The sequence below is a fragment of the Lepidochelys olivacea genome (genome assembly GCF_965140295.1).
Source record: "Lepidochelys olivacea isolate rLepOli2 genome assembly, chromosome: 1".
In the NCBI taxonomy this organism is placed as follows: Eukaryota; Metazoa; Chordata; order Testudines; family Cheloniidae; genus Lepidochelys; species Lepidochelys olivacea.
The window spans coordinates 215,550,745-215,571,005 of NC_140411.1; the positions used below are offsets into that span (position 1 = coordinate 215,550,745).

Consider the following 20,261-nt stretch of genomic DNA (forward strand, 5'->3'; position numbering starts at 1 on the left):
TCCTCTCTCCTGCATCCACAATCCTCCCCGTCTTAGTCAACAGTTTTATTGTTCCAGTGGAACGTAGCTGGTGAGGGAGGTCATAGTTGTGGAGGAAGATGTGCTCTGGGAGGTCTTTTCCAATCTAGGAATTTATTTCCTAAAATTTTCTACTGTTGCTAACCACTTGTTTCAGCTTCACCAGTGGAGGCAGTCATAGGAGTTTTACTGTAGGCAAGGTACCCACAGCTACTAACATTTAAACCACTGTCATCTAGACCTGCTGTGAGCAGGGTCAAATGGCACGGTGATGAAAATGCTAGCAACTGCCAGGAACCCTGTCTACTCTAGCAGTCCCACAATGGCTGTGACTGGTAGAGCTGAAACAGTGATAACACCAGTGGGAAATTTTAGAAAAAAAATCCTAATATAAGCACAGTCACAGGGACCTAGGGCTTGTCCCATTGAGGGCTATGAATATAAGGACAGAACATTGAACTGGACTCTGTAGTCAGTGGAGAGTACAGAGAACCAGTGTGATATGTTCATGCCAATCTGTGTTACTAAGCAGATGAGCAGCAGCATTCTGTGGGAGCTGGAGCTTTCTCACGTGGGCTGCTTCATTCCTCAATATAATGAGTTGCAATCATAAAGCCTGGAGGTTACAAATATGTAGATCACTGTGACCAGGTACATCTCATAGACTGAGACACAATCTTTTGGCCAGTTGCAAATTCAAATGAATACTGTTTTGGCCTCCGTGGCAATTTGCTCATTCAATAGACTAAAGTCTCAGTTTGTAGTGTTGTTGTAGCCATGTTGGTCCTAGGATACTGGAGAGACAAGGTGGGTGAGGTAATATCTTTTATTGGACCAACTTCTGCTGGTGAGAGAGACAAGCTTATGAGCTGCACAGACTTCTTAAGAGTCTGAGGGCAGATACCATCAAGAGTGGAATTGTTAATACAGGAAGCAAATAGTTCACTCGAGATCTCCATTAAAATGTCAACTGATACCATTTATTAATTTACCAGGGTATGTCAGTTATTGCAGTTATTTCCAATTCTAAGTCCACCACCGTTGTTGGCAAGTGTTGGTTTTATAATGGTGACTGAAATTACTGTATGAGGTAATCGTTTTCAGAGAATCTAAATTCATCCATATTGGGGAGACCTGATTTCAGTTGTGATCCGTTCTGTTATTGCATACTACTTTTGCAATGTAGCTATACCTGCAGGTGCTGCCAACCTAATAATCAGTTGAATGTTAGAATCTTCTTCCAAGGACAGTAGTTTGTTAAACCAGACAGCAGTGACGCAGATAGCTTTAGTCTGACTGGAAGAAGGAATGAAGGGACTAACTGAAAATAAAACAAACTAGTACTTTACTAGTACAAACTTTACTAGTAAATGATGGCACCCATTCTATTTCATGACAAGCTGCCATAGATCCATGTGTGCTCAGATATCATTGAGATGAGTGCAGATCCCAGGAGGCAATGGAGAACACTTGCAAAATGGTAAATGGTGTCATTTTAAACTTTTCAGGGCTAAAATGCAGAATAACATGAACTGGCAGCTGGTGATTCCTGGCTTGATCATCGTGGCCATTAAACTTGCAGGAACGTCCCTGTTCATGGTATATTGTGAGTATCAGTCAATATTTGTTATTTCTCAAGTGGAATTTACATTCTCTGGGATCTTGTAATTAAATCTCACTGCCTCAGGCAAGGCCCATGTAAATCCCACAGGGTGGCATTCAACAAGATTATCCATACTACTGTTACTACCTTTGCCATCTCCAGGGTGGACAACTGTGCATTGGATTATGCTTGAAACCAACTCATATCCTTCAGCTAGTGCAGAACTTGGTTGCCTGTCTAAATGACAGACTGATGTGAACACATAATACCTGTGTTCTGTGCCTTACACTGGTTTCCCTTCCCCGCCCAGCTGCAATTCAAGATGTTGATGATTATCTATAAATTCATAAGTGGCCAGGGACTTCACTATCTTGGATATCTCTTCTTCCCATATACCTTTAAATGCTCTTGTTGACTATCTCTATGGTTGAACTCTAGGAAGGGAGGGATGTGGCATTTTAATGGCGGGCTCTGAGTCCTAGTACTAGTACTCTCTACCATTGCTTACATTCTGCTATTTTTAACACAGTGCAAGACACATCTGGCCAATCTGTCTTTTTAGCCTGCAAATGGGTTTTGCCAATGGTGTGAAGATGAGAGTAGCTGCTCTGTGGTGCTTGTGACCATATTTTGCAATTGGTATTGATTATTTACATCTTTATACCTACCTGGAGAGATTCCCAGACAAAAGACTTCGGTAAAATGGAGTTAAAGCCAAGAAAAAAATCCATAACTTACAGGAAAACATGTAAGATAACATCGTGGTTCTCAAAACCTAAACATTTAAGAGACAGAAAATTCAAGATAATATTAAACTTTTAAAAGTGTTTGAAAGTATGGGAATTGACAGTTAAGATAGGGTTTGGTATTGGTATTGCATAGGGCATAGAGACCACACTCAGGGATCGGGGCCCATTGTGCTAGGTAGTGTCAAACATACAGCAAAAAAGAGCCTTCCCCTAAGAGCTAGCAACCTAAGTACAAGACAAGAGATAGCAGGTGGCTACAACCAATATATGGGGAGGGGGAGCACAAGGCAACAGCGAGATGTCTCTCACCCATGTGAGCTGCATTGGTCCATACAGTGGCTGGTGTGTAAATTGGCTTATTAGCTGAGGTGCAGACTGTCTGCTGTATATGTTTGTATTTCATAATAACTAAATCCTGTCTTATAGTCAAAGGAAGAAGTTTGCTGGAAGGTGCATCTTCCTACCTCAGAGAAGAGAGAACCATCAGTTTCTTTGCTTATACAACTCATACACAAAACACACCCTGACCTATACAGAGGAGATCACCATTTACAAATAATATATCCATATAGTGTGAGGGCTGCCCTCTTGGATGACACATTTGAACTGAACCAGGGACCTCCATTATTAAAAGCACAAGTTGCTACCGCTTGAACTAAAAACTCAACTTCCTGTAGCTGGTGGCTGTAACACTCACATCCTTTATGGATTAGTCCACAGGGGTTCCTGTAACACACACTGACCAGTGGGTTACAAAAGTGCTTCCCAATGTTGTTTGATATGTGTGTTATACATCAATATGTATATATATGTTTGTCATGTGTATTTCCCCCATTTGTATGTATTCTACAAAAATTCTTTCTATGATATTACTTCCCTATAGGCCAAATTGACAAATTACACCCCCACCAACTCCACTGAGACACAGTTAATGCATAAATGGAAAGAAAGGGGGATGGTTGGCTCAGAAGTGACTAATCTGGCAGGCACATATTCACTTTGTTGCACAACACTGCCACAGCCAGTTTCCTATTTTACTATGAACTGACAATTTCCTAAGGGGTCTATAGCTACCAAAGGAAATGGTTTATGTATGTTTACGGCAAGTGGGAGAGAAAGAAAAGACTGGAGTTTGCAAGCATCTCCATCTAAACCAGTAGAGATGCTCAGTGAATGGCCATCATGTGCTGTGTGCTGATGAACAGGTTCCACTGCCAATGGGAATCCAGTTGTATGGCATGTTTAGAGAACTATAATTATCCCCAAATCTACATGCACCCCCAAGTACGGATTAGGTCTGCCCTTTCCTCAAAGCCATTCACGGTTGCTTCCATGATTGTGATGTGAAGTTCATGCTTTGTGGAAACTATAGCATGTGGGACAGGAGCTGAGCCACACATCTTGTAACAGAAAAGCATGATAGCTGGGCAGTCAGCCTTAACATGCACCTTTGTCTGTGCCTGTTCTTTTTCTTAATTTTACTATCTGTGCCTCTCATTGTGCTGAGTTTGCATCTGAACCCATGATTCTTTTGCCTGTACATGTGCCTGCATCACTTCCTATGCTCATAACTCCACCTAAACTTGTTGTCTGTATCTCTGCTTGTGTCCTTGACCTCTTCCCGCTCTCTTTTTGCCTAAATCTCTGCTTGGGTCTGATCATTTATCGCTCAATGCTATTTGTTAGAATGTCAGAGGTGCATTACTTCCTCCCCTGAATGCTATATTTTCCCACTGTATTATTTGCCATCCTAAGGCTAAGGGCATGCTCCAGTGTCTTGGGAATGGGAGGCAGTGACAAACTCTTGCTGAGATCCTTGGGGTTCCCAAATGCAATATTAATAATAATAAAGTAAAACAAGAAATGGACAGCCATCCAACAAGTTATCACCACAGGTGCACTTTATATTGAGTATTACAAATCATCTCCCAGAGACCAACAGCTGGGCTTGTGTTCAGTTCCACAGATCTTCCCAACTCTGGGTTTTCAGAGGATACTCAATTCCACAACTGAGGGGAACAGAACAGGTAATGTCCAGGCAGTGAGTTTCTGGGATTTGCTGTGAAATTCTCTGGGGGCAAAAGGGAATTTTGGTTTATGTTCCTGATTCCCCATCACTGATGTCCATTTCTGCAAAGTACCCTATTGGCTGGGATATTTGCCCAGAGAGATACTAATATTTGTGTTTGTGTCCCAGCTGGGGCAGGGGCTGCAGAGGTGGGATTGTCCCTCACTCATCATGGTGGATGGGAAATGGTTAGCAGCATCCACCTGGGATACAAGGTCTTTTCCTGTCTGCCCCTGTGACCTGAACCTTGTTTGCTATAGGTATACCTGTGCTTTTTATGCCTGGATTTGTGTTTGTGCTTTCCTTGGAGCCCTTCCCTGCACTTCTGGCCTATGATTATGCCATTGGTCCAAAGAAGTGACAGTCTTCTGGCCATTCACTATTTTTTGCAGGTCAGGGTTCAATGAGGAGCCCTCTGCTGCCATTCCCAATAATCCCAGCAACCATAATAATGAAATAAAACCTGTCCTTGCTTTGGTTATCTCCAGAGCTTCCTAACCTTTAATTTCTGGCATGTGTGTGTGTGTTCGGGGACTTGGGGAAAATGATGGGCGCAGCAAAGAGGGAAATCTCAGCCTTTTTAATTTTGCATTGTAGACCAGGAAGCTCACTGTGACAGGTTGGATCACAGCAACCCCCTTGGGAACTGCCACCTGATGCGCTGAGACTACCTATGAACCTGTTTTCCCTGTCAGCTGGGGACTTCAGGGCCCTGCCTGGTTGTGCCAGACATGCTAGCCTGCTACAAACACATCTGAACCTCATCCCCCACAAGCTGCAGGCTTAACTGAAAACAGCTTACGAAGTGTTCCTGTCTCCAACACTCAAATACCCAACTCTCAATGGGGTCCAAACCCCAAATAAATCTGTTTTACCCTGTATAAAGCTTATACAGGGTAAATTCATAAATTGTTCGCCCTCTATAACACTGATAGAGTGATATGCACAACTGTTTCCCCCCATCCCCCAAGTATTAATACATACTCTGGGTTAATTAATAAGTAAAAAGTGATTTTATTAAATACAAAAAGTAGGATTTAGGTGGTTCTAAGTAATAACAGACAGAACAAAGTGAATTACCAAGCAAAATAAAATAAAATATGCAAATCTAAGCTTAATACAGTAAGAAAGTGATTACAGATGAAATCTCACCCTCAGAGATGTTCCAGTAAGCTTCTTTTACACACTAGTCTCCTTCTAGTCTGGGTCCAGCAACCACTCACACCCCTGTGGTTACTGTCCTTTGTTCCAGTTTCTTTGGTGGTGCAGAGGCTAACTCTTGAGCCAGCTGAAGACAAAATGGAGGGGTCTCCCAGGACTTTATATAGTTTCTCTCTTCTGGGTGGAAACCCCCCTCTCCCCTTGTGTAGAATTACAGCTACAAAATGAAGTTTTGGAGTCACATGGGCAAGTCACATGTCCATGCATGACTCAGAACTTTACAGGCCAAGCTGCACAGCCAGGAAAGCTCAGATGTGAATTGGCTTCTATCAAGGTCTGTTGTCAGCTTAAGTGTTTCTTGTTTGGGCACTTACTGAGAATAGTCTTTTCTCAAGAAGCTGACCAAATGCTTCACTAAGGCTACTTAAAATCAAACAAGTACACAACCAATATTCATAACTTTGAATACAAAAATGATACATGCATACCAATAGGATGAATACACACAGAAGAACATAACCTTTGCAAAGATATGTTACATGGCATATCTGGCATAAAATATACAGTTATGTCACATTTACATTCTTAAGCATATTTCTATGAAGCATTAAGGGGTGCAACGTCACACTCAACTCCTTCAATTCCTTTCTTTCTGGACTTCCTGATCCCCATCACAATCCACCTCCAGACTAGAGCATCTAGACCACCGTTGAAGGAAAATCTTTTTCCTCACCCACCATGCAGACCATGTCCCTCCCCTCTCTGAATTCCTCCACCTTTCATCCTCTTACCTTCCATAGCAAAACATGCTTCTCATCCTCCCCTTCTAGGCCCTGCACAGCTATGCCCTCATCATCTACCATTCTTCCCCTTGCTCCCTTGGATCCATCGAAGAATCCAACCTCACCGCTAACATCATCTTTTCTCAGGCTTTTCTTTTGCCCTCCACCCAGGCTGGCTTAGGATGCTGAACATGTCCTGACCTGTTTTGTAAATGATCTGTCTTTTTGCTTGTCTGGATATAACTTTTAATGTGGTTGTGTTCAGCCGGGCCAAAACTGACCCTTTACCAGACAGGTGATGAGGTTAGAGAGGTCTGTGTAAGGGAAGACACAGGCTGGGGATGGTCTCCAGGCATGGGGCAGTTTTTTACTGGAAAGAAGACACAGTATTTTGGCCACCCATGCCTGGGGAGCATTCCCTGTCCCAGAGTGCCAGCACCTGCAGTGCAAACAGTAGTCCCCTTCATGGCTGCTTGGTCCAGGCCAGGACTTAAGGTGAGCCTGCTCAGCCCAGGCTGTGTTAGCCAATCCATCCGGAAGCAACAGGGTCACAGGCTCTATTTGTGTCCCAGCAGCTCCAACAAAGAAACCCCTTTATATTCATTACAGCTAAGCCCTGTCTCTTCTCTGCAGTGGGGGACACTACATCACAGTCACCTACCTTCTTGTCTTTCAAATCGTTCCTCAAAACTCACTTCTTCCCTGAAACACACTAGCCCACATCAGTAAAATGCTCTCATCCACCCCATAATTAACAAATAAACAAAACCCCACCAAGACAGAACCTTCCTGTGGATCTCCCAGTGCCTGTGTTGTGCTGCCCATCTGTTCAGGTCACAAGATTTCCAGGACAAGAATGGTCTCTCCTGACATGTCTCATAGGGCAGTGTTTTTCAAAGTTTGGGTCATGACCCAGTACTGGGTCGCTGCATGTAAGGAACTGTCGCTCTGGTCAGCACTGCCGACCGGGACGTTAAAAGTCGCATCGGCGGTGCTGCCCAGCTAAGGCAGGCTAGTGCCTACCTGTTCCAACACCTGTTCCAAGACCCTGGAAATGGCCAGCAGTGGGTCTGGCTTCTAGGGAGGAGGGCCACAGGGCTCCACGCACTTCCCCCACCCCAAGCACCGGCTCCGCACACCCATTGGCCAGGAACCAGCCAATGGGAGCTCGGGGGACGGTGCCTGAGGGCGAGAGCTGTGCAGAGTCGCTTGCACACCTCCACCTAGGAGCTGGACCTGTTGCTGGCCACTTCCGGGGTGCAGCCTCTACCCCCGGGGTGCAGCCTCTACCCGCGGGCTGCGCCACTGACCGGGAGCTGCCAGAGGTAAGTCTTCACCCCAACCCCATGCCCCAATCCCCTGCCCCAGCCCTGAGCCTCCCCAAACCTAGAACCCCTTCCTTCACCCCAAACCCTTCATCCCCAGCCTCACCCCAGAGCTTGCACCCCCAGCCCAGAGCCCTGAAACCCTCCCACACCCCAATCCCCTGCCCCAGCCCAGAGCCCCCTCCCACACCCTGAACTCCTCATTCCTGGCCCCAAACCACAGCCCTCACCCTCTCACCTCAACCCCCTGCCCCAGCCCTGAGCCCCTCCCACACCCCAAACCCCTCATCCCCAGCTCCAGTGGGTCATGGGAATCAACTATTTTCTTCAACTGGGTCCCCAGAAAAAAAGTTTGAAAACCACTGTCATAGGGCATCTTGCACTTTATAAATCAAGAAGAGCAAATGCTGACCAAGCATTTATTGCCAAGTATGTTTTCATAGCATTAAAGATATCAGAGACTAAAAACTAGGTTTGTGTTCAGTTTCACAGATTTTCTCCACTGATGACTCACCAGAGAACTCTAAGTCTTCAACCAGCGGGGGAAGAACAGGTAAGATCAGTGCAGTGAGAGTCTGATGTTTGCTGTAAAATGTGATTGGGAGAGAAGAGTTCTTTTCCTGCCAATTACATATTGGTATTTCCCTCTTTCTTTGTGTGTGCCCTTCCTACAGACTGCCCGATCCGGTGGACATTTCAAAGGGGGAAATGCTACTTCTTTTCTGTTCAAGAAAAGACTTGGAATGCCAGTCAAAGAGCATGTTCTGAAGCAAACTCTAGTTTAGTGATAATCAACAGCAAAGAGGAACTGGTGAGAGCTATTGTAGAAAGAGCGTATAATCCTGTGGGAAATGAATCATGGACTCTGCTTCAAAGAGCTTCCCAGCCTGTCTTCTCCATCTCTGAGTTCCCCATGCAAGTTTCCTATCTGCACTCTTCCAAGTTCTCCCCTTCCCTCCTTAGCTACACCCTACCTTAGTACCAACGCAGGGGTTCAGCTTTCTTTGTGCAGGCCCAGATGCATTACCTGCTTCTCTGCTACCTAATTAAAGACACCCTGTTAGGATATATTTCAGAGTAACAGCCGTGTTAGTCTGTATTCGCAAAAAGAAAAGGAGTATTTGTGGCACCTTAGAGACTAACCAATTTATTAGAGCATAAGCTTTCGTGAGCTACAGCTCACTTCCTCAGATGCATATCGTGGAAACTGCAGCAGGCTTTATATATACACAGAGAATATGAAACAATACCTCCTCCCACCCCACTGTGCTGCTGGTAATAGCTTATCTAGTAAGCTTATCTAGTAAGCTATCTAATAAGCTATTACCAGCAGGACAGTGGGGTGGGAGGAGGTATTGTTTCATATTCTCTGTGTATATATAAAGCCTGCTGCAGTTTCCACGATATGCATCTGAGGAAGTGAGCTGTAGCTCACGAAAGCTTATGCTCTAATAAATTGGTTAGTCTCTAAGGTGCCACAAGTACTCCTTTTCTGTTAGGATATAGATATTCAGGCCTGTCGGTAAAGGGCTGTACTCGAAGAATTTAGGTGTAGTCTTATCACTTGGCTAGTTATAGAGGTATAAAAGAAAGAATCAAAATCACTGTCTGCCGGTGTAAGGTCCTTCTCTTACTGTGACAGTCTGAGGCCCTGTTCTTAGGCTAAGGCCTTTGGCTAAGCAGCAGAGGCAGCCATAAGCTGGGAAGTGACCGGTCACATCCTCACATTCCAAACTAGTCACATTGAAAGAAGGTGCTATTGGGCTGTTAGGAATACAATCCTGTCCTGATAGTGCCTATCACCTCCAGAGAAAGGGAAGTGCCTAGAAAATGTAAAAGGAAACTTAGTTTGATAGCATCCTGTCTTGCAAGAACTCACTTATCACTAGCTGAGATGTGAAATCCTCACTTCTGTATTGTTTTGTCATTATAGTTCCTACTTTGCTATTGTTTGTCTGTATAATCTCTGTCTGGTTCTGTGATTGTTCCTGTCTGCTGTATAATTAATTTTGCTGGGTGTAAACTAATTAAGGTGGTGGGATATAATTGGTTACATAATCATGTTACAATACGTTAAGATTGGTTAGTTAAATTTCAGGAAAATGATTCGTTAAGGTATAGCTAAGCAGAACTCAAGTTTTACTATATAGTCGGCAGTCAATCAGGGAGTGTGTGGGTGTGTGGGTGGGTGTCGGGAGGGGAAATGGGAACAGGGAATGGGGGTGGGGAAATTGGAATCATGTTTTGCTAAAGGGGGAAATGGGAACAGGGAATGGGGGTAAGGAAATTGGAATCATGTTTTGCTAAGGGCAGGAATGGGAACAGGGACACAGGTGTAAAGCTCTGTGGTGTCAGAGCTGGGAAGGGGGACACTAAGGAAGGAAACTGGAATCATGCTTGCTGGAAGTTCACCCCAATAAACATTGAATTGTTTGCACCTTCGGACTTCGGGTATTGTTGCTCTCTGTTCATGCGAGAAGGACCAGGGAAGGAAGTGGGTGAAGGAATAAGCCCCCTAACACACCCACTCCAGGATTTATGATGCACTACAATGCACAGTTGGCTAGCATGACTACGTGATTTTAATAAGCATGCAGAGAGGCAGGGCCCAGCAATACAACAGCCAGGCCCCCTGTGTCTAAGGTAAGAAGAGCATGGCAACATCACCAGATGTCAAAGTACTTGGCAGGGAGCTGGAGTGGGGAGAGACTGGGGAGAGGCATAAAGCCACAGGTGGGCATTCTGAAATGTGGCCAGATAGCCCACAATGGAAATATGCTGTAATATGCACCTTTCATTTCATAGGGTCCTTTTATGAGACATTGGCAAATCTGTTAGACAAAGCCCTGTGAGAGCATTGTCCTACAGAGAGTTTCCAATGGGGGATGGGATCTAATAGGCTTTGTGCTGGGTTTGCAGCAGGCTACTGGGGATCCCTTGGTCATGTTTGGTTTGTCTAGACTAGGAAAACAGTTTTTGGCTAGGACAATCTGGACAAACCCAAGCAAATCGCCCCTAGTGGCACCCCAAATAGATGCTAATGCTATTGAATTGTCTCTGGCCACAGGTGAGAATTCTCAGAACTCACTGTATGCTTCCTTTGCAGGAGTTCCTCCATAATAACACAAAAGCTGAAGATCACTTCATTGGATTGTCAATCAGAGGCGCTGAAGGTAGATGGAAATGGATTGACAACACAGAGTTTAACACAGACATGTACGTTTATTCCTTATTATACCTCCAAGTGTCAATTATTTCCTCTGAGGTATCTGCCACAGGTATACTGTGGAGAAAGGGACAGAACACAGGCTAGGATTTTCCTGTGCCTACAAAAGGGAAGAATAACACAGGCAAAATTGATGCTAAGGTTAAAAAGCTACTCCTTGGGGCATTCTGCTCCAAAAATTAAAAATTCTGTGCACGATATTTTAAAATTCTGCAAATATTATGTGTCAAAATAACACTATATAATCATGCCAGTTTTAATTATTTTGGTAATTTATTTCAAAATACTGTCAGCAGGTATGTCTGTAACAATACAGACACACACACAAAATCCCCAAGGAGTAGAGTTAAAGAAACCTATATGACAACCCAATTCCTGTTTCTCTGCCCCCTTCCCCCACCCCCAGTGTCCAGCTGCGGGGCCAGAAACCCACAACCCCTCTCCCACAGAGCCCAGCCACGGGGCCTCCCCCCTGCCAATACACCTGAACCCCTTCTCCCCCAGAACCCACCTACGGGGTACCCCCGTTCCAGATACCCGCATTCTCTCCCCCCAGAGCCCAGCCATAGGGCCCCCACTTACCCAGATACTCACATGCCCGCCTCTCCACCAGCCACAGCTCCAACCCTGGCCCTGACTGTATCCCTGCTCCCAGCCACCGCCACAGCTCTGGCCCTGACTTCAGCCCTGCTCCTGGCCCTGGCCGTGGCCCCAGTTGCAGCTCTGGCTAGGCCCTGCTCCTGGTTCTGGCTGTGACCCTGGCCGTGACTCCTAGGGAGTGTGGACAGATTTTTCCATTACCCGGGGGAAGGGGGGGGGAGAGGGGGGAGAGGGAAGGGGAACAGAAAAAAATTGGGGACCACTGGTCTAGAGAGTGAGAATCTCCCAGGCTATCCTATAGAACTGGATAAAGAACTCACTGTATTTGTGTGTGCATCAGAGGGAGATTTGGATAGTAAACTGAGGAGTGTGTGTGTGTGAGAAATGTGGAGATTGAAGGAGGTGTCAATATGAAGTGGCTTCCATCACTCATCAGGAATCTTCTGACTAGAAGGTGAAATACCTTAGTCTATCCTTGGGTTTATTGCATGAACTTTGGATAAATCTGAATAATAGGAATGAATACCCTGATTCTCATCTCTTTCTCTTCTCCACACAGATTTATTATAGGTTTGAATAGTGACACCTCTGATTGTGCTGTAATCGGATTAACTGTCGTGGGTACTATATCTTGTTCTGTACCAAACCGTTGGATCTGTGAAAAGAAAGCATAACAGCTCCTGTGGACAGAGGAAGACTCTGGGGCTGGCACACAGAGGCTAACTGGAACTTGGGTGGCATGGTTTAGTGGTTAGAGCAAGTCACTTGGAGTCAGGAGACAGGTTTTCTTCTATACTGTATTGGCTGAAAGGCCTTGGGATAGTTACTTTGGCTTTTTGTGCCTCAGTTTTCCCATCTGTAGACAAAGAATAATAGTATCCACTTTTGTAAAGTATATCCTCAGATGACATGCACTATGGTGGTGCCACGTACTGATGTTAATGCCCATATAATGCTGTATTCACACAAACTACCGTAAACTTGCATAGAGGCTAATTCTCTCTCTTATGCACACATGCAGCCAGGGACAAACTTACCATTGACATAAGAATTCTTGAATTAAAATAAGCATGACAGATAAAATTGGAGGCTGAAGAAGATAAAAGTGGTGTTGGAAATGACAATGGTTAAAAACACTGTTACGAAGCAAGATGTGGGGGCAGACCAAGATCTGTGCACCTGGAAGACCCTGTTCAAACCAAGAACATTAGAATTCTTGGAACTCTTGAGAACAGCACAATTTTTCTGGAAGCCCTTGTTAAAAGCAATATAGCAGCTCAGCTATATTTAGCATTTTGGTAGAGCTTGATGGGCCTGATTCTGTGCTCACTTTCACAGGAATAACTTCAAAAATGTCTATGGAGTTACACCAGTTCAAAATCAACCTGGCACCAGGAGTGAAACCTTGACCCCACTGAGTCAATAGCAAAACTCTCACTGACTTCAACAGGGTGAGGATTTCACCCCTAATCATGTGAGAAATGCAGAAACATTAGCTAATTAAAGAGAACAAAAAGAAAAGGAGTACTTGTGGCACCTTAGAGACTAACCAATTTATTTGAGCATAAGCTTTCGTGAGCTACAGCTCACTTCAGTTTCCTGTAGGTTGAACACTGTTGTTACTGGCCACCGCAATGAAATACATGGAAGGTACACTACAAAGGGAAATACAATGCTTGTCACACTTCCTGTGATGTGTAAAACAGAAGATTTTTAATAGCAGCAGCTGTGGTGGGGAGCTAAGATCCTATTATAGATGGCACGAACTGTTAACATTTCTGGACTTAAGCCTGGTGATGCAACAGGGAAGTCAATGGATATTGTAAAAAAAATATGCAGTGTTGTTACAGACGTGTCAGTCTAAGGCTATTAGAGAGACAATGTGGGTGAGATAATATCTTCTTTTATTGGACCAACTTCTGTTGGTGAGTGAGACAAGCTTTTGAGCTTAAATAGAGCTCTTCCTCAGATTACCTGAAGAAGAGCTCTGTTTAAGCTTGAAAACTTGTATCTCTCACCAACAGACATTGGTCCACTAAAAGATATTACCTCATTGTAAAGAAGAGTTTCTTTGACAGAGCATTTCCATCTCAGTCTATTGCAGGCAAAACTCTGAAAAATTTATCCTGAAATAAACCACTTTTTTTTGAGGGTAAATTTAGCAGTGCAACTGCTGGAGATTATCACTGAGGAGACTGTGAGGTGAACGCTCCCAATCCATACTTTTGGAGAACTAAACCATACTTATATTCAAGACTACCCTAAAAAGCTACCCTCTCTTTTAAGGGATGACATCAAACTATTCCTCAGTTGTACTAAGTACAGCTCAGCTCCACTTCTATTAAAAGACCCCCTCAATTAAGCAACCAAATGTCAATCCCTTCAGTGGTTACTTAAAACAGGTTTCACTATATATTTCATATATCCAGATTCTTGGTAGAGTGACCAGACAGCAAATGTGAAAAATCTGGATGGGGGTGGGGGAGTAATAGGAGCCTATATAAGAAAAAGACCTAAAAATTGGGACTGTCTCTATAAAATTGGGACATCTGGTCACCCTAATTCTTGGTCCAGTTTGTGCTGAAGATAGAGCCCTTACCGGGTTTCATCACCACTATATTGACCCATTATCCTGAAGGATTGCTAACTGAAATTTGAGATTTGCCTTTTATTGTAATGTAAGTATAAGGTTACCAATAAGAGTGCTGTTGTCTTGCTATGCTTTTAGATTATTTGATTTATACTGTATCTTCAATTGTATCTAATCTAATCCATTCTATTTATATCACATGCATAGCCACAGTATGTAACCATCTATTGTCATCTACAAATAGCAGGTGGATTTTCTGCAATATTCTGAAATCCTCAGTCTCCTCTGTTTTCCCTTTTTTATTGTGATCCCACATGTATTAGTGAGGTTTAAGCTTTATATATTACTGCAAATACTGAACTAAATAACATGTCACTATGAATTTCTGCATATGCATACTGTGACGGGGCAAGGCCAGATGGCTTAGAAAAGTAGTGGGAGATAAATATATTAGCTCCAGGCTAAACAAATCCCTGGTACCCGGATAAGTTAAATGGCAGCTGCTCCAGGTCAATTAAGACACCTGGGGCCAATTAAGAACTTTCCAGAAGGCAGGGAGAATGCTAGGTTGATTGGAACACCTGAAGCCAATCAGGGGCTGGCTGAAACTAGTTAAAAGCCTCCCAGTTAGTCAGGTGGGTGTGCATGTCAGGAGCTGTGGGAGGAATTTGTGCTGTTGGAGAGACTGAGCAGTACACACCATATCAGGCACAAGGAAGGAGGCCCTGAGGTAAGGGTGAAGTGGAGCTTGAGGAAGGTGGGGGCTGCTGTGGGGAAGTAGTCCAGGGAATTGTACGTGTCATGTTTCTAAAAGGTCAGTGACCATAGCTGATACTATTAGGGTCCCTGGGATGGAGCCTGGAGTAGAGGGCGGGCCTGGGCTCCCCCCCCTTTGTCCTCCCCTCCCAAATTTATCACTGAGACTGGGAGACAACAGAGACTGTGCAAGGGAGGATAGCTTCTCCTCACCTCCCTTGCTGGCTTATGATGAAAATGGCTCAGTAGACTGTGACCCTTGTCTCTAGAGAGAGATGGGTTACATGGAGGGTCACAGTGAGCCTCTGAGGCTAGTAAAATCCGCTAGGAAATGCGGGACCCACAGAGACAAGGACAGAGCTTTGTCACAATACATATATGAAGCTTAATACTGAAGAAACCACAATCAATGACTGTATGAAAAATATGGCTTTTATGAATTTACAATATTAAAAACAATGTTTATCTTTAAAATGCTGTGTTCATGAGCATGTCTTCCTGTCACCCACTCTGAATGCCTCATCTGGCAGTGTTGCCTGGGACTTTCCTCTGAAAATGGTTTTTAGGTGCAGCATTTCAAGAGGCAACCCCAGAGAAAGTGATGCTTTTTTCTGCTCTGGGAATTAGCTTACCCAATAGTGAAGATTTACTAAGCAGCTGCTCCCTATGTGTACATACTCACCACATTATCAAAGCCAAAACTCAGTCTGGGAGTCTTGTGAGATCTTCAAACAGCAGGTCTCAGGTGAGCCAAGACAGTGTCTTTCCCCAAAGTCAGCCTTCCTGTGACCTAAAGATATGCTCTGTATCTTACTCCTAATTCATTAAACCAGTCATCCCACATGGATTTATGTTGGATTCAAAACAGGGACCTGGAAATGGGAGGCTTCCTATCCCATTCCTCCATCTTCCTGTGCTAGGGCTGTAGCCCAGATCTGTTTACCCCTAGTCAGGAATGTGTTCCCAAGGTAAGGGACCCTCACCTCTGGGGAGTTAGCAAGTATGCTCTAAACTGTTATAGCCAATGGTTAAGGCATTTTTTTTTCTCCCTTGAAGGCACAGATGCATGTTTTTAACCTTTTAACACAACTTTTTGTCTGAAAATGTCCTTTGTTTTGGGGGAGTGATTTTTAAGAGCAGTTCAGTGACACATGAATGACTTTGGAGAAGCTCTGTCCTGGCCCATCTGCCTCTTGGAAGCTCTGACCTGGACATTTCTATTTTTGCCCTGTTAATGGTGACAACAAACAAAATGAATGCCACCCCTATCTCCATCTCAATTCTACTTTCTAAGCCATGCGCACTGTTGCTGGACTGGAGTCCTCATATGAAGGCAATACAGCCAGGGATGTTTGCAGTGCACCACTGTGCTTCTGCAAAATGCAGAGAGCATCTAATAATCCCACAGAGGATTTACATTTGCAAAACACTGAGGGCCAAATTCTGCTATCCTTACATAACATGTGGGGGCAGGGGGGGTTAGCTCAGTGGTTTGAGCATTGGCCTGCTAAACCCAGGGTTGCGAGTTCAATCCTTGAGGGGGCCATTTAGGGATCTGGGGCAAAAACTGGGGATTGGCCCTGCTTTGAGCAGGGGGTTGGACTAGATGATCTCCTGAGGTCCCTTCCAACCCTGATATTCTATGATTCTAGTACCTTGCTCCTTAAACAGTCCCACTGGTCTCAGTGGCTACTCACAGAATAAGGTTCTGTGTGAATAGGGATACAACCTACCCATAACTATTTAATCTTCTAAACTACCTAAGTAACTATTAGCCCCATGAGGAAAGTGAGACACAGAGTGGTTATGTAACCTACTTGGAAGTGTGGTCCACTGGATTAAATATGTGGGACTGAGAGTCAGAAATGTGAAGTCAGATCCTCAGCTAATGGGAAACAGGATTGCTTCATTGACTACAATGGAACTATGCCAATTAACTCTAGCTGAGGCTCTGGCCCCTAGTTCTTTATCCTAATTCCATAACTACTTCATTGTGTGATCTTGGCCAAGTCACTTAATTTATCTATGCCTGCCTTGAATGCACAATGGGAATAATGCTATTTAGTCTGTAATCATTAGTCTGTAAAATACCGCAGAGCTAGGAAAAGTACTCAAGAGCTTCTTGCTCCCAGAACCGACTCAAGCCACTATTTCTCCCTCTGTAGCCAGGATTTCTCATAACAGACATACCCTGGGAGCTTCCAAGACATCTTTTTAGATATGGCATTGAAAAAAAATTACAAGAATTCTCAAAAAGCAATGCTCCTCTAGTTGTCCAAACACTCCTGTCTCCAAAATACCATGTTTGATTCCCCTCCAACTTTACTCCTCTGACTGGGGACTACACATGGGAAACTTCTACTGGATTGGTTGTGTTTTGTTGACATTAGGGCAGAGGTTTAAAATCAGGTATTTAATGGAAAGTGAGTCTCTTAATTATGGAGAAAAGCTATTGCCTTTCCTTTCTTTGAACAAATATTAGGTGAGGTGAGTAATCCCTTCATAAAAATCTCTCCTTGTTAGGAACTTCTGCTGGTCTAGTAACCAAACCTCCATTTTCTATCTTGCTTAATCACCCTGTGGCAGCACTTCTCTGATTTTGAGCATGAGCTTTCGAAAGCTCATGCTCAAATAAATTGGTTAGTCTCTAAGGTGCCACAAGTCCTCCTTTTCTTTTTGCGGATACAGACTAACACGGCTGTTACTCTGAAACTTCTCTGATTTTAACGCCACAGATGTTGCTACACTTGCACAGTCAACTGCTCTTTCTCAAAAGGAATCTTTGAGTTTTGCAACTCTGCAAGCTGTTTTGTAATTCATCTGCTGTGTTAGCAAACCATGAGCTGATTATGTAACATGCTGATGCAAGATAGGGAATGCATATCCTTCCTTTTTACACGTTTAAACGCCATGGCTTAAAAGACAGTCAGAGGATACTTAAAGCAAAAAACAGACCTCATCCTTTAAAGCTTTCTGGCAAATGTGCAGAGAAAGAGAACACTGTTATCACTAGAATTTATATAGGGCTCAAAGTGTGCTAAGTGCTTTACAAACATAAGGAGAGACGGTCCCTGAACTGAGCAGCGTACAGTCAGAATAGACAAGGAGCCGCCCAGGAAGGGAATGGTCTGTTAAATGGTCTATTACCAGCTGGACAATGGGGTGGGAGGAGGTATTTTTTCATATTCTCTGTGTATATATAAAGTCTGCTGCAGTTTCCACGGCATGCATCTGATGAAGTGAGCTGTAGCTCACGAAAGCTCATGCTCAAATAAATTGGTTAGTCTCTAAGGTGCCACAAGTACTCCTTTTCTTTTTGCGAATACAGACTAACACGGCTGTTACTCTGAAATCTGTTAAAAATGTAACTAAATTGTTTTTCATGCCTCACTATTTAATAATCTAATTATCAAAGCCAGACTGTGTGTTTATGGCACTGGGTTGGGGATTGTGCAGAGCTGTCCCACTCGAAAAGGAGCACAATAAAGCACAATCTGTCCTGCAGTCCATGTGAGTGCCCCTGTATGAGAGTTTACCATATTTCCTGCTCTGCAAATAACCAAGAGCCACTCAAAAGGATTTAGATACCTAAAATGGGGGTCAGGCACCTATGTCCAAACTGTAGGCACCACTGAGACAGTCAAAATCCTGCTCAGCTGCCGCCTAACCCTGGAGGCACCTACATTTTTGCTGTAAAAATTCTAAAGACACCGGGCATGCACCCTGCTGCCCCGAACAGGTGTCCAAGCACCTATCTTTCGCCTAAGCCTCTGTGCAATCCTCAAACCAGGGGAAGGCAGGCGTTCCCCCTCCTAGCTCGCTTACAGGGCCTGATCCAGGAGGCATGCTCGGAGAGCACCAAACTGTACACAAGGGTAGTTGGGAGGAAGGGAGACAGCCCTTATAAACCCATGATGTGGGAGATCCTAGTTCAGTTCTGTCCTCTACCTGCTGTGGCCAAGGGATTTGAATTTAGGTTTTCAGTCTTCCAAGAGACTGCCTTAGCCACTGGACTATGAGATGTTTTGATATAGGGCTCTCTCACGCCCTCCTCTTGAAGCTGTTACATAATTATTTATACACACCATGTACACTGGGCCAGCAAGACAATGGCTCTATAGTTCTGTGATTGGGGAATTCGCCAAAGAGGTGGGAAACCCACATTCAAATTCTTTCTCCTCAGCCCCAGTGGGGGACTGAACTAGTGTCTCTCACATCCCAAGTGAGTGCTATAACTGCTGGGTGAAAGTTTATAAAGGAGGTCCTCCCTTCCCCCCACATCCATGCCCAGCCATTTTGTATGAACTTAAGCATGTGCCACTGCATTTCTGGCAAGAAATGGCTTAAGAGCCTGATTCCAGGAGACAATTCCAGGCTGTGACTACCAAGCAGAGACAAGAGCCTCCTTCCATCCTGGATTTAGGTGCCTAAGACCCAGAGAGGGGTGGGGCTTAGGACACACCCCTCTCCTCAGTATCTGCTAGTGGTTGGTGAGACAGCTCCATGCCCTAGCGTGTGGGAATTTTTGTGGATCCCATTCTCAAGCACGTATATCTCCCCATGAATCTTATAGGGAGCCTATGTGCCCAACTCAGGTTTTATGGCTTCCACTGGGTAGCCAGACACCTAAAGTTTAGGCATTGAACTGGACTGCATTGCCATGCCTAAGGCTTTTTGTGGATTAGGGCCCAATGCTTTTGCACAATGCTGGGAGGAGGAGCTAGGGCTATGGTCCTGCTTCATGCCCACCTCTGCTCTGCAGAGAGCAGTCCATGGGTAGGAGCTGTGATCTTTCCTGGCCCTTGAGTAGTTCTTGCACCCTATATCCTTTCAGCATGTGTGACCTTCCATGGAGGGCAGAGTCTATCAGATTGGTGAAGTGTCCTTATTACAGAAAACGAAGTCCTCCATTACTCTTCCTACAATGTGCTGATGAAAATGCATCCAGAAATGGTGTCCAAAATGCATACCTTGGTCTGGAATTTGTTGTGGATAGAAAATAAAAAGTGCCATAGGCCAGGATCATATCATGGTTTCTTTTATTCTAAAATGAGAATACATGTGCATATTTGTGTCTGAGATTAGGGGGAAATGCTCCAGCTGGATTCCAGTGCCACAGACTACCTGTGCTGGGACTCATCCTACAAAACAAGAGTTATTTCATTGTCTTCTCACAGATCCAGTGGTTTAGTTGGTGACAAGATGCAGGACTCACTTCTCCAGCTCTGATAACTGCACAGTCATTTTCATACTCCAATGTCTTTGGTTTCAGAGTAAATCTGGGCAAAGAGAAATAACCAAAAAAGAAGCTGAACTGTTGAACTAAATCCTTATTTTCATTTCTTTATATGTATACGCATGCATACACAAGCGTCTCCCTTCC

At 44.3% G+C, this 20,261-nt stretch overlaps 2 protein-coding genes across 11 annotated transcripts in view; one reads left to right on the forward strand and one right to left on the reverse strand.

Annotated features, from left to right (window-relative positions):
* Positions 1–1,533: 1,533 nt before the first annotated feature.
* LOC311515263 (C-type lectin domain family 5 member A-like) lies at positions 1,534–12,309 on the forward strand (the record flags this gene model as incomplete). Its single annotated transcript, XM_084618212.1, has 6 exons — positions 1,534–1,624; positions 4,329–4,397; positions 8,191–8,259; positions 8,381–8,517; positions 10,813–10,922; positions 12,092–12,309. 6 exons carry the CDS (start codon positions 1,534–1,536, stop codon positions 12,204–12,206), a joined length of 591 nt encoding a protein of 196 aa, XP_084474338.1. The 3' UTR covers positions 12,207–12,309.
* Positions 12,310–19,900: 7,591 nt separating this feature from the next.
* The window catches only part of LOC311514822 (C-type lectin domain family 5 member A-like), a 28,147-nt gene continuing 27,786 nt past the window's right edge, over positions 19,901–20,261 (reverse strand). For all 10 annotated transcript variants that reach the window (XM_084617528.1, XM_084617527.1, XM_084617524.1 and 7 more), the window contains one exon: positions 19,901–20,157. In XM_084617528.1, coding sequence (XP_084473654.1) covers positions 20,034–20,157 — 124 coding nt within the window. In that variant the 3' untranslated portion in view covers positions 19,901–20,033. The remainder of the gene's footprint in view (positions 20,158–20,261) is intronic.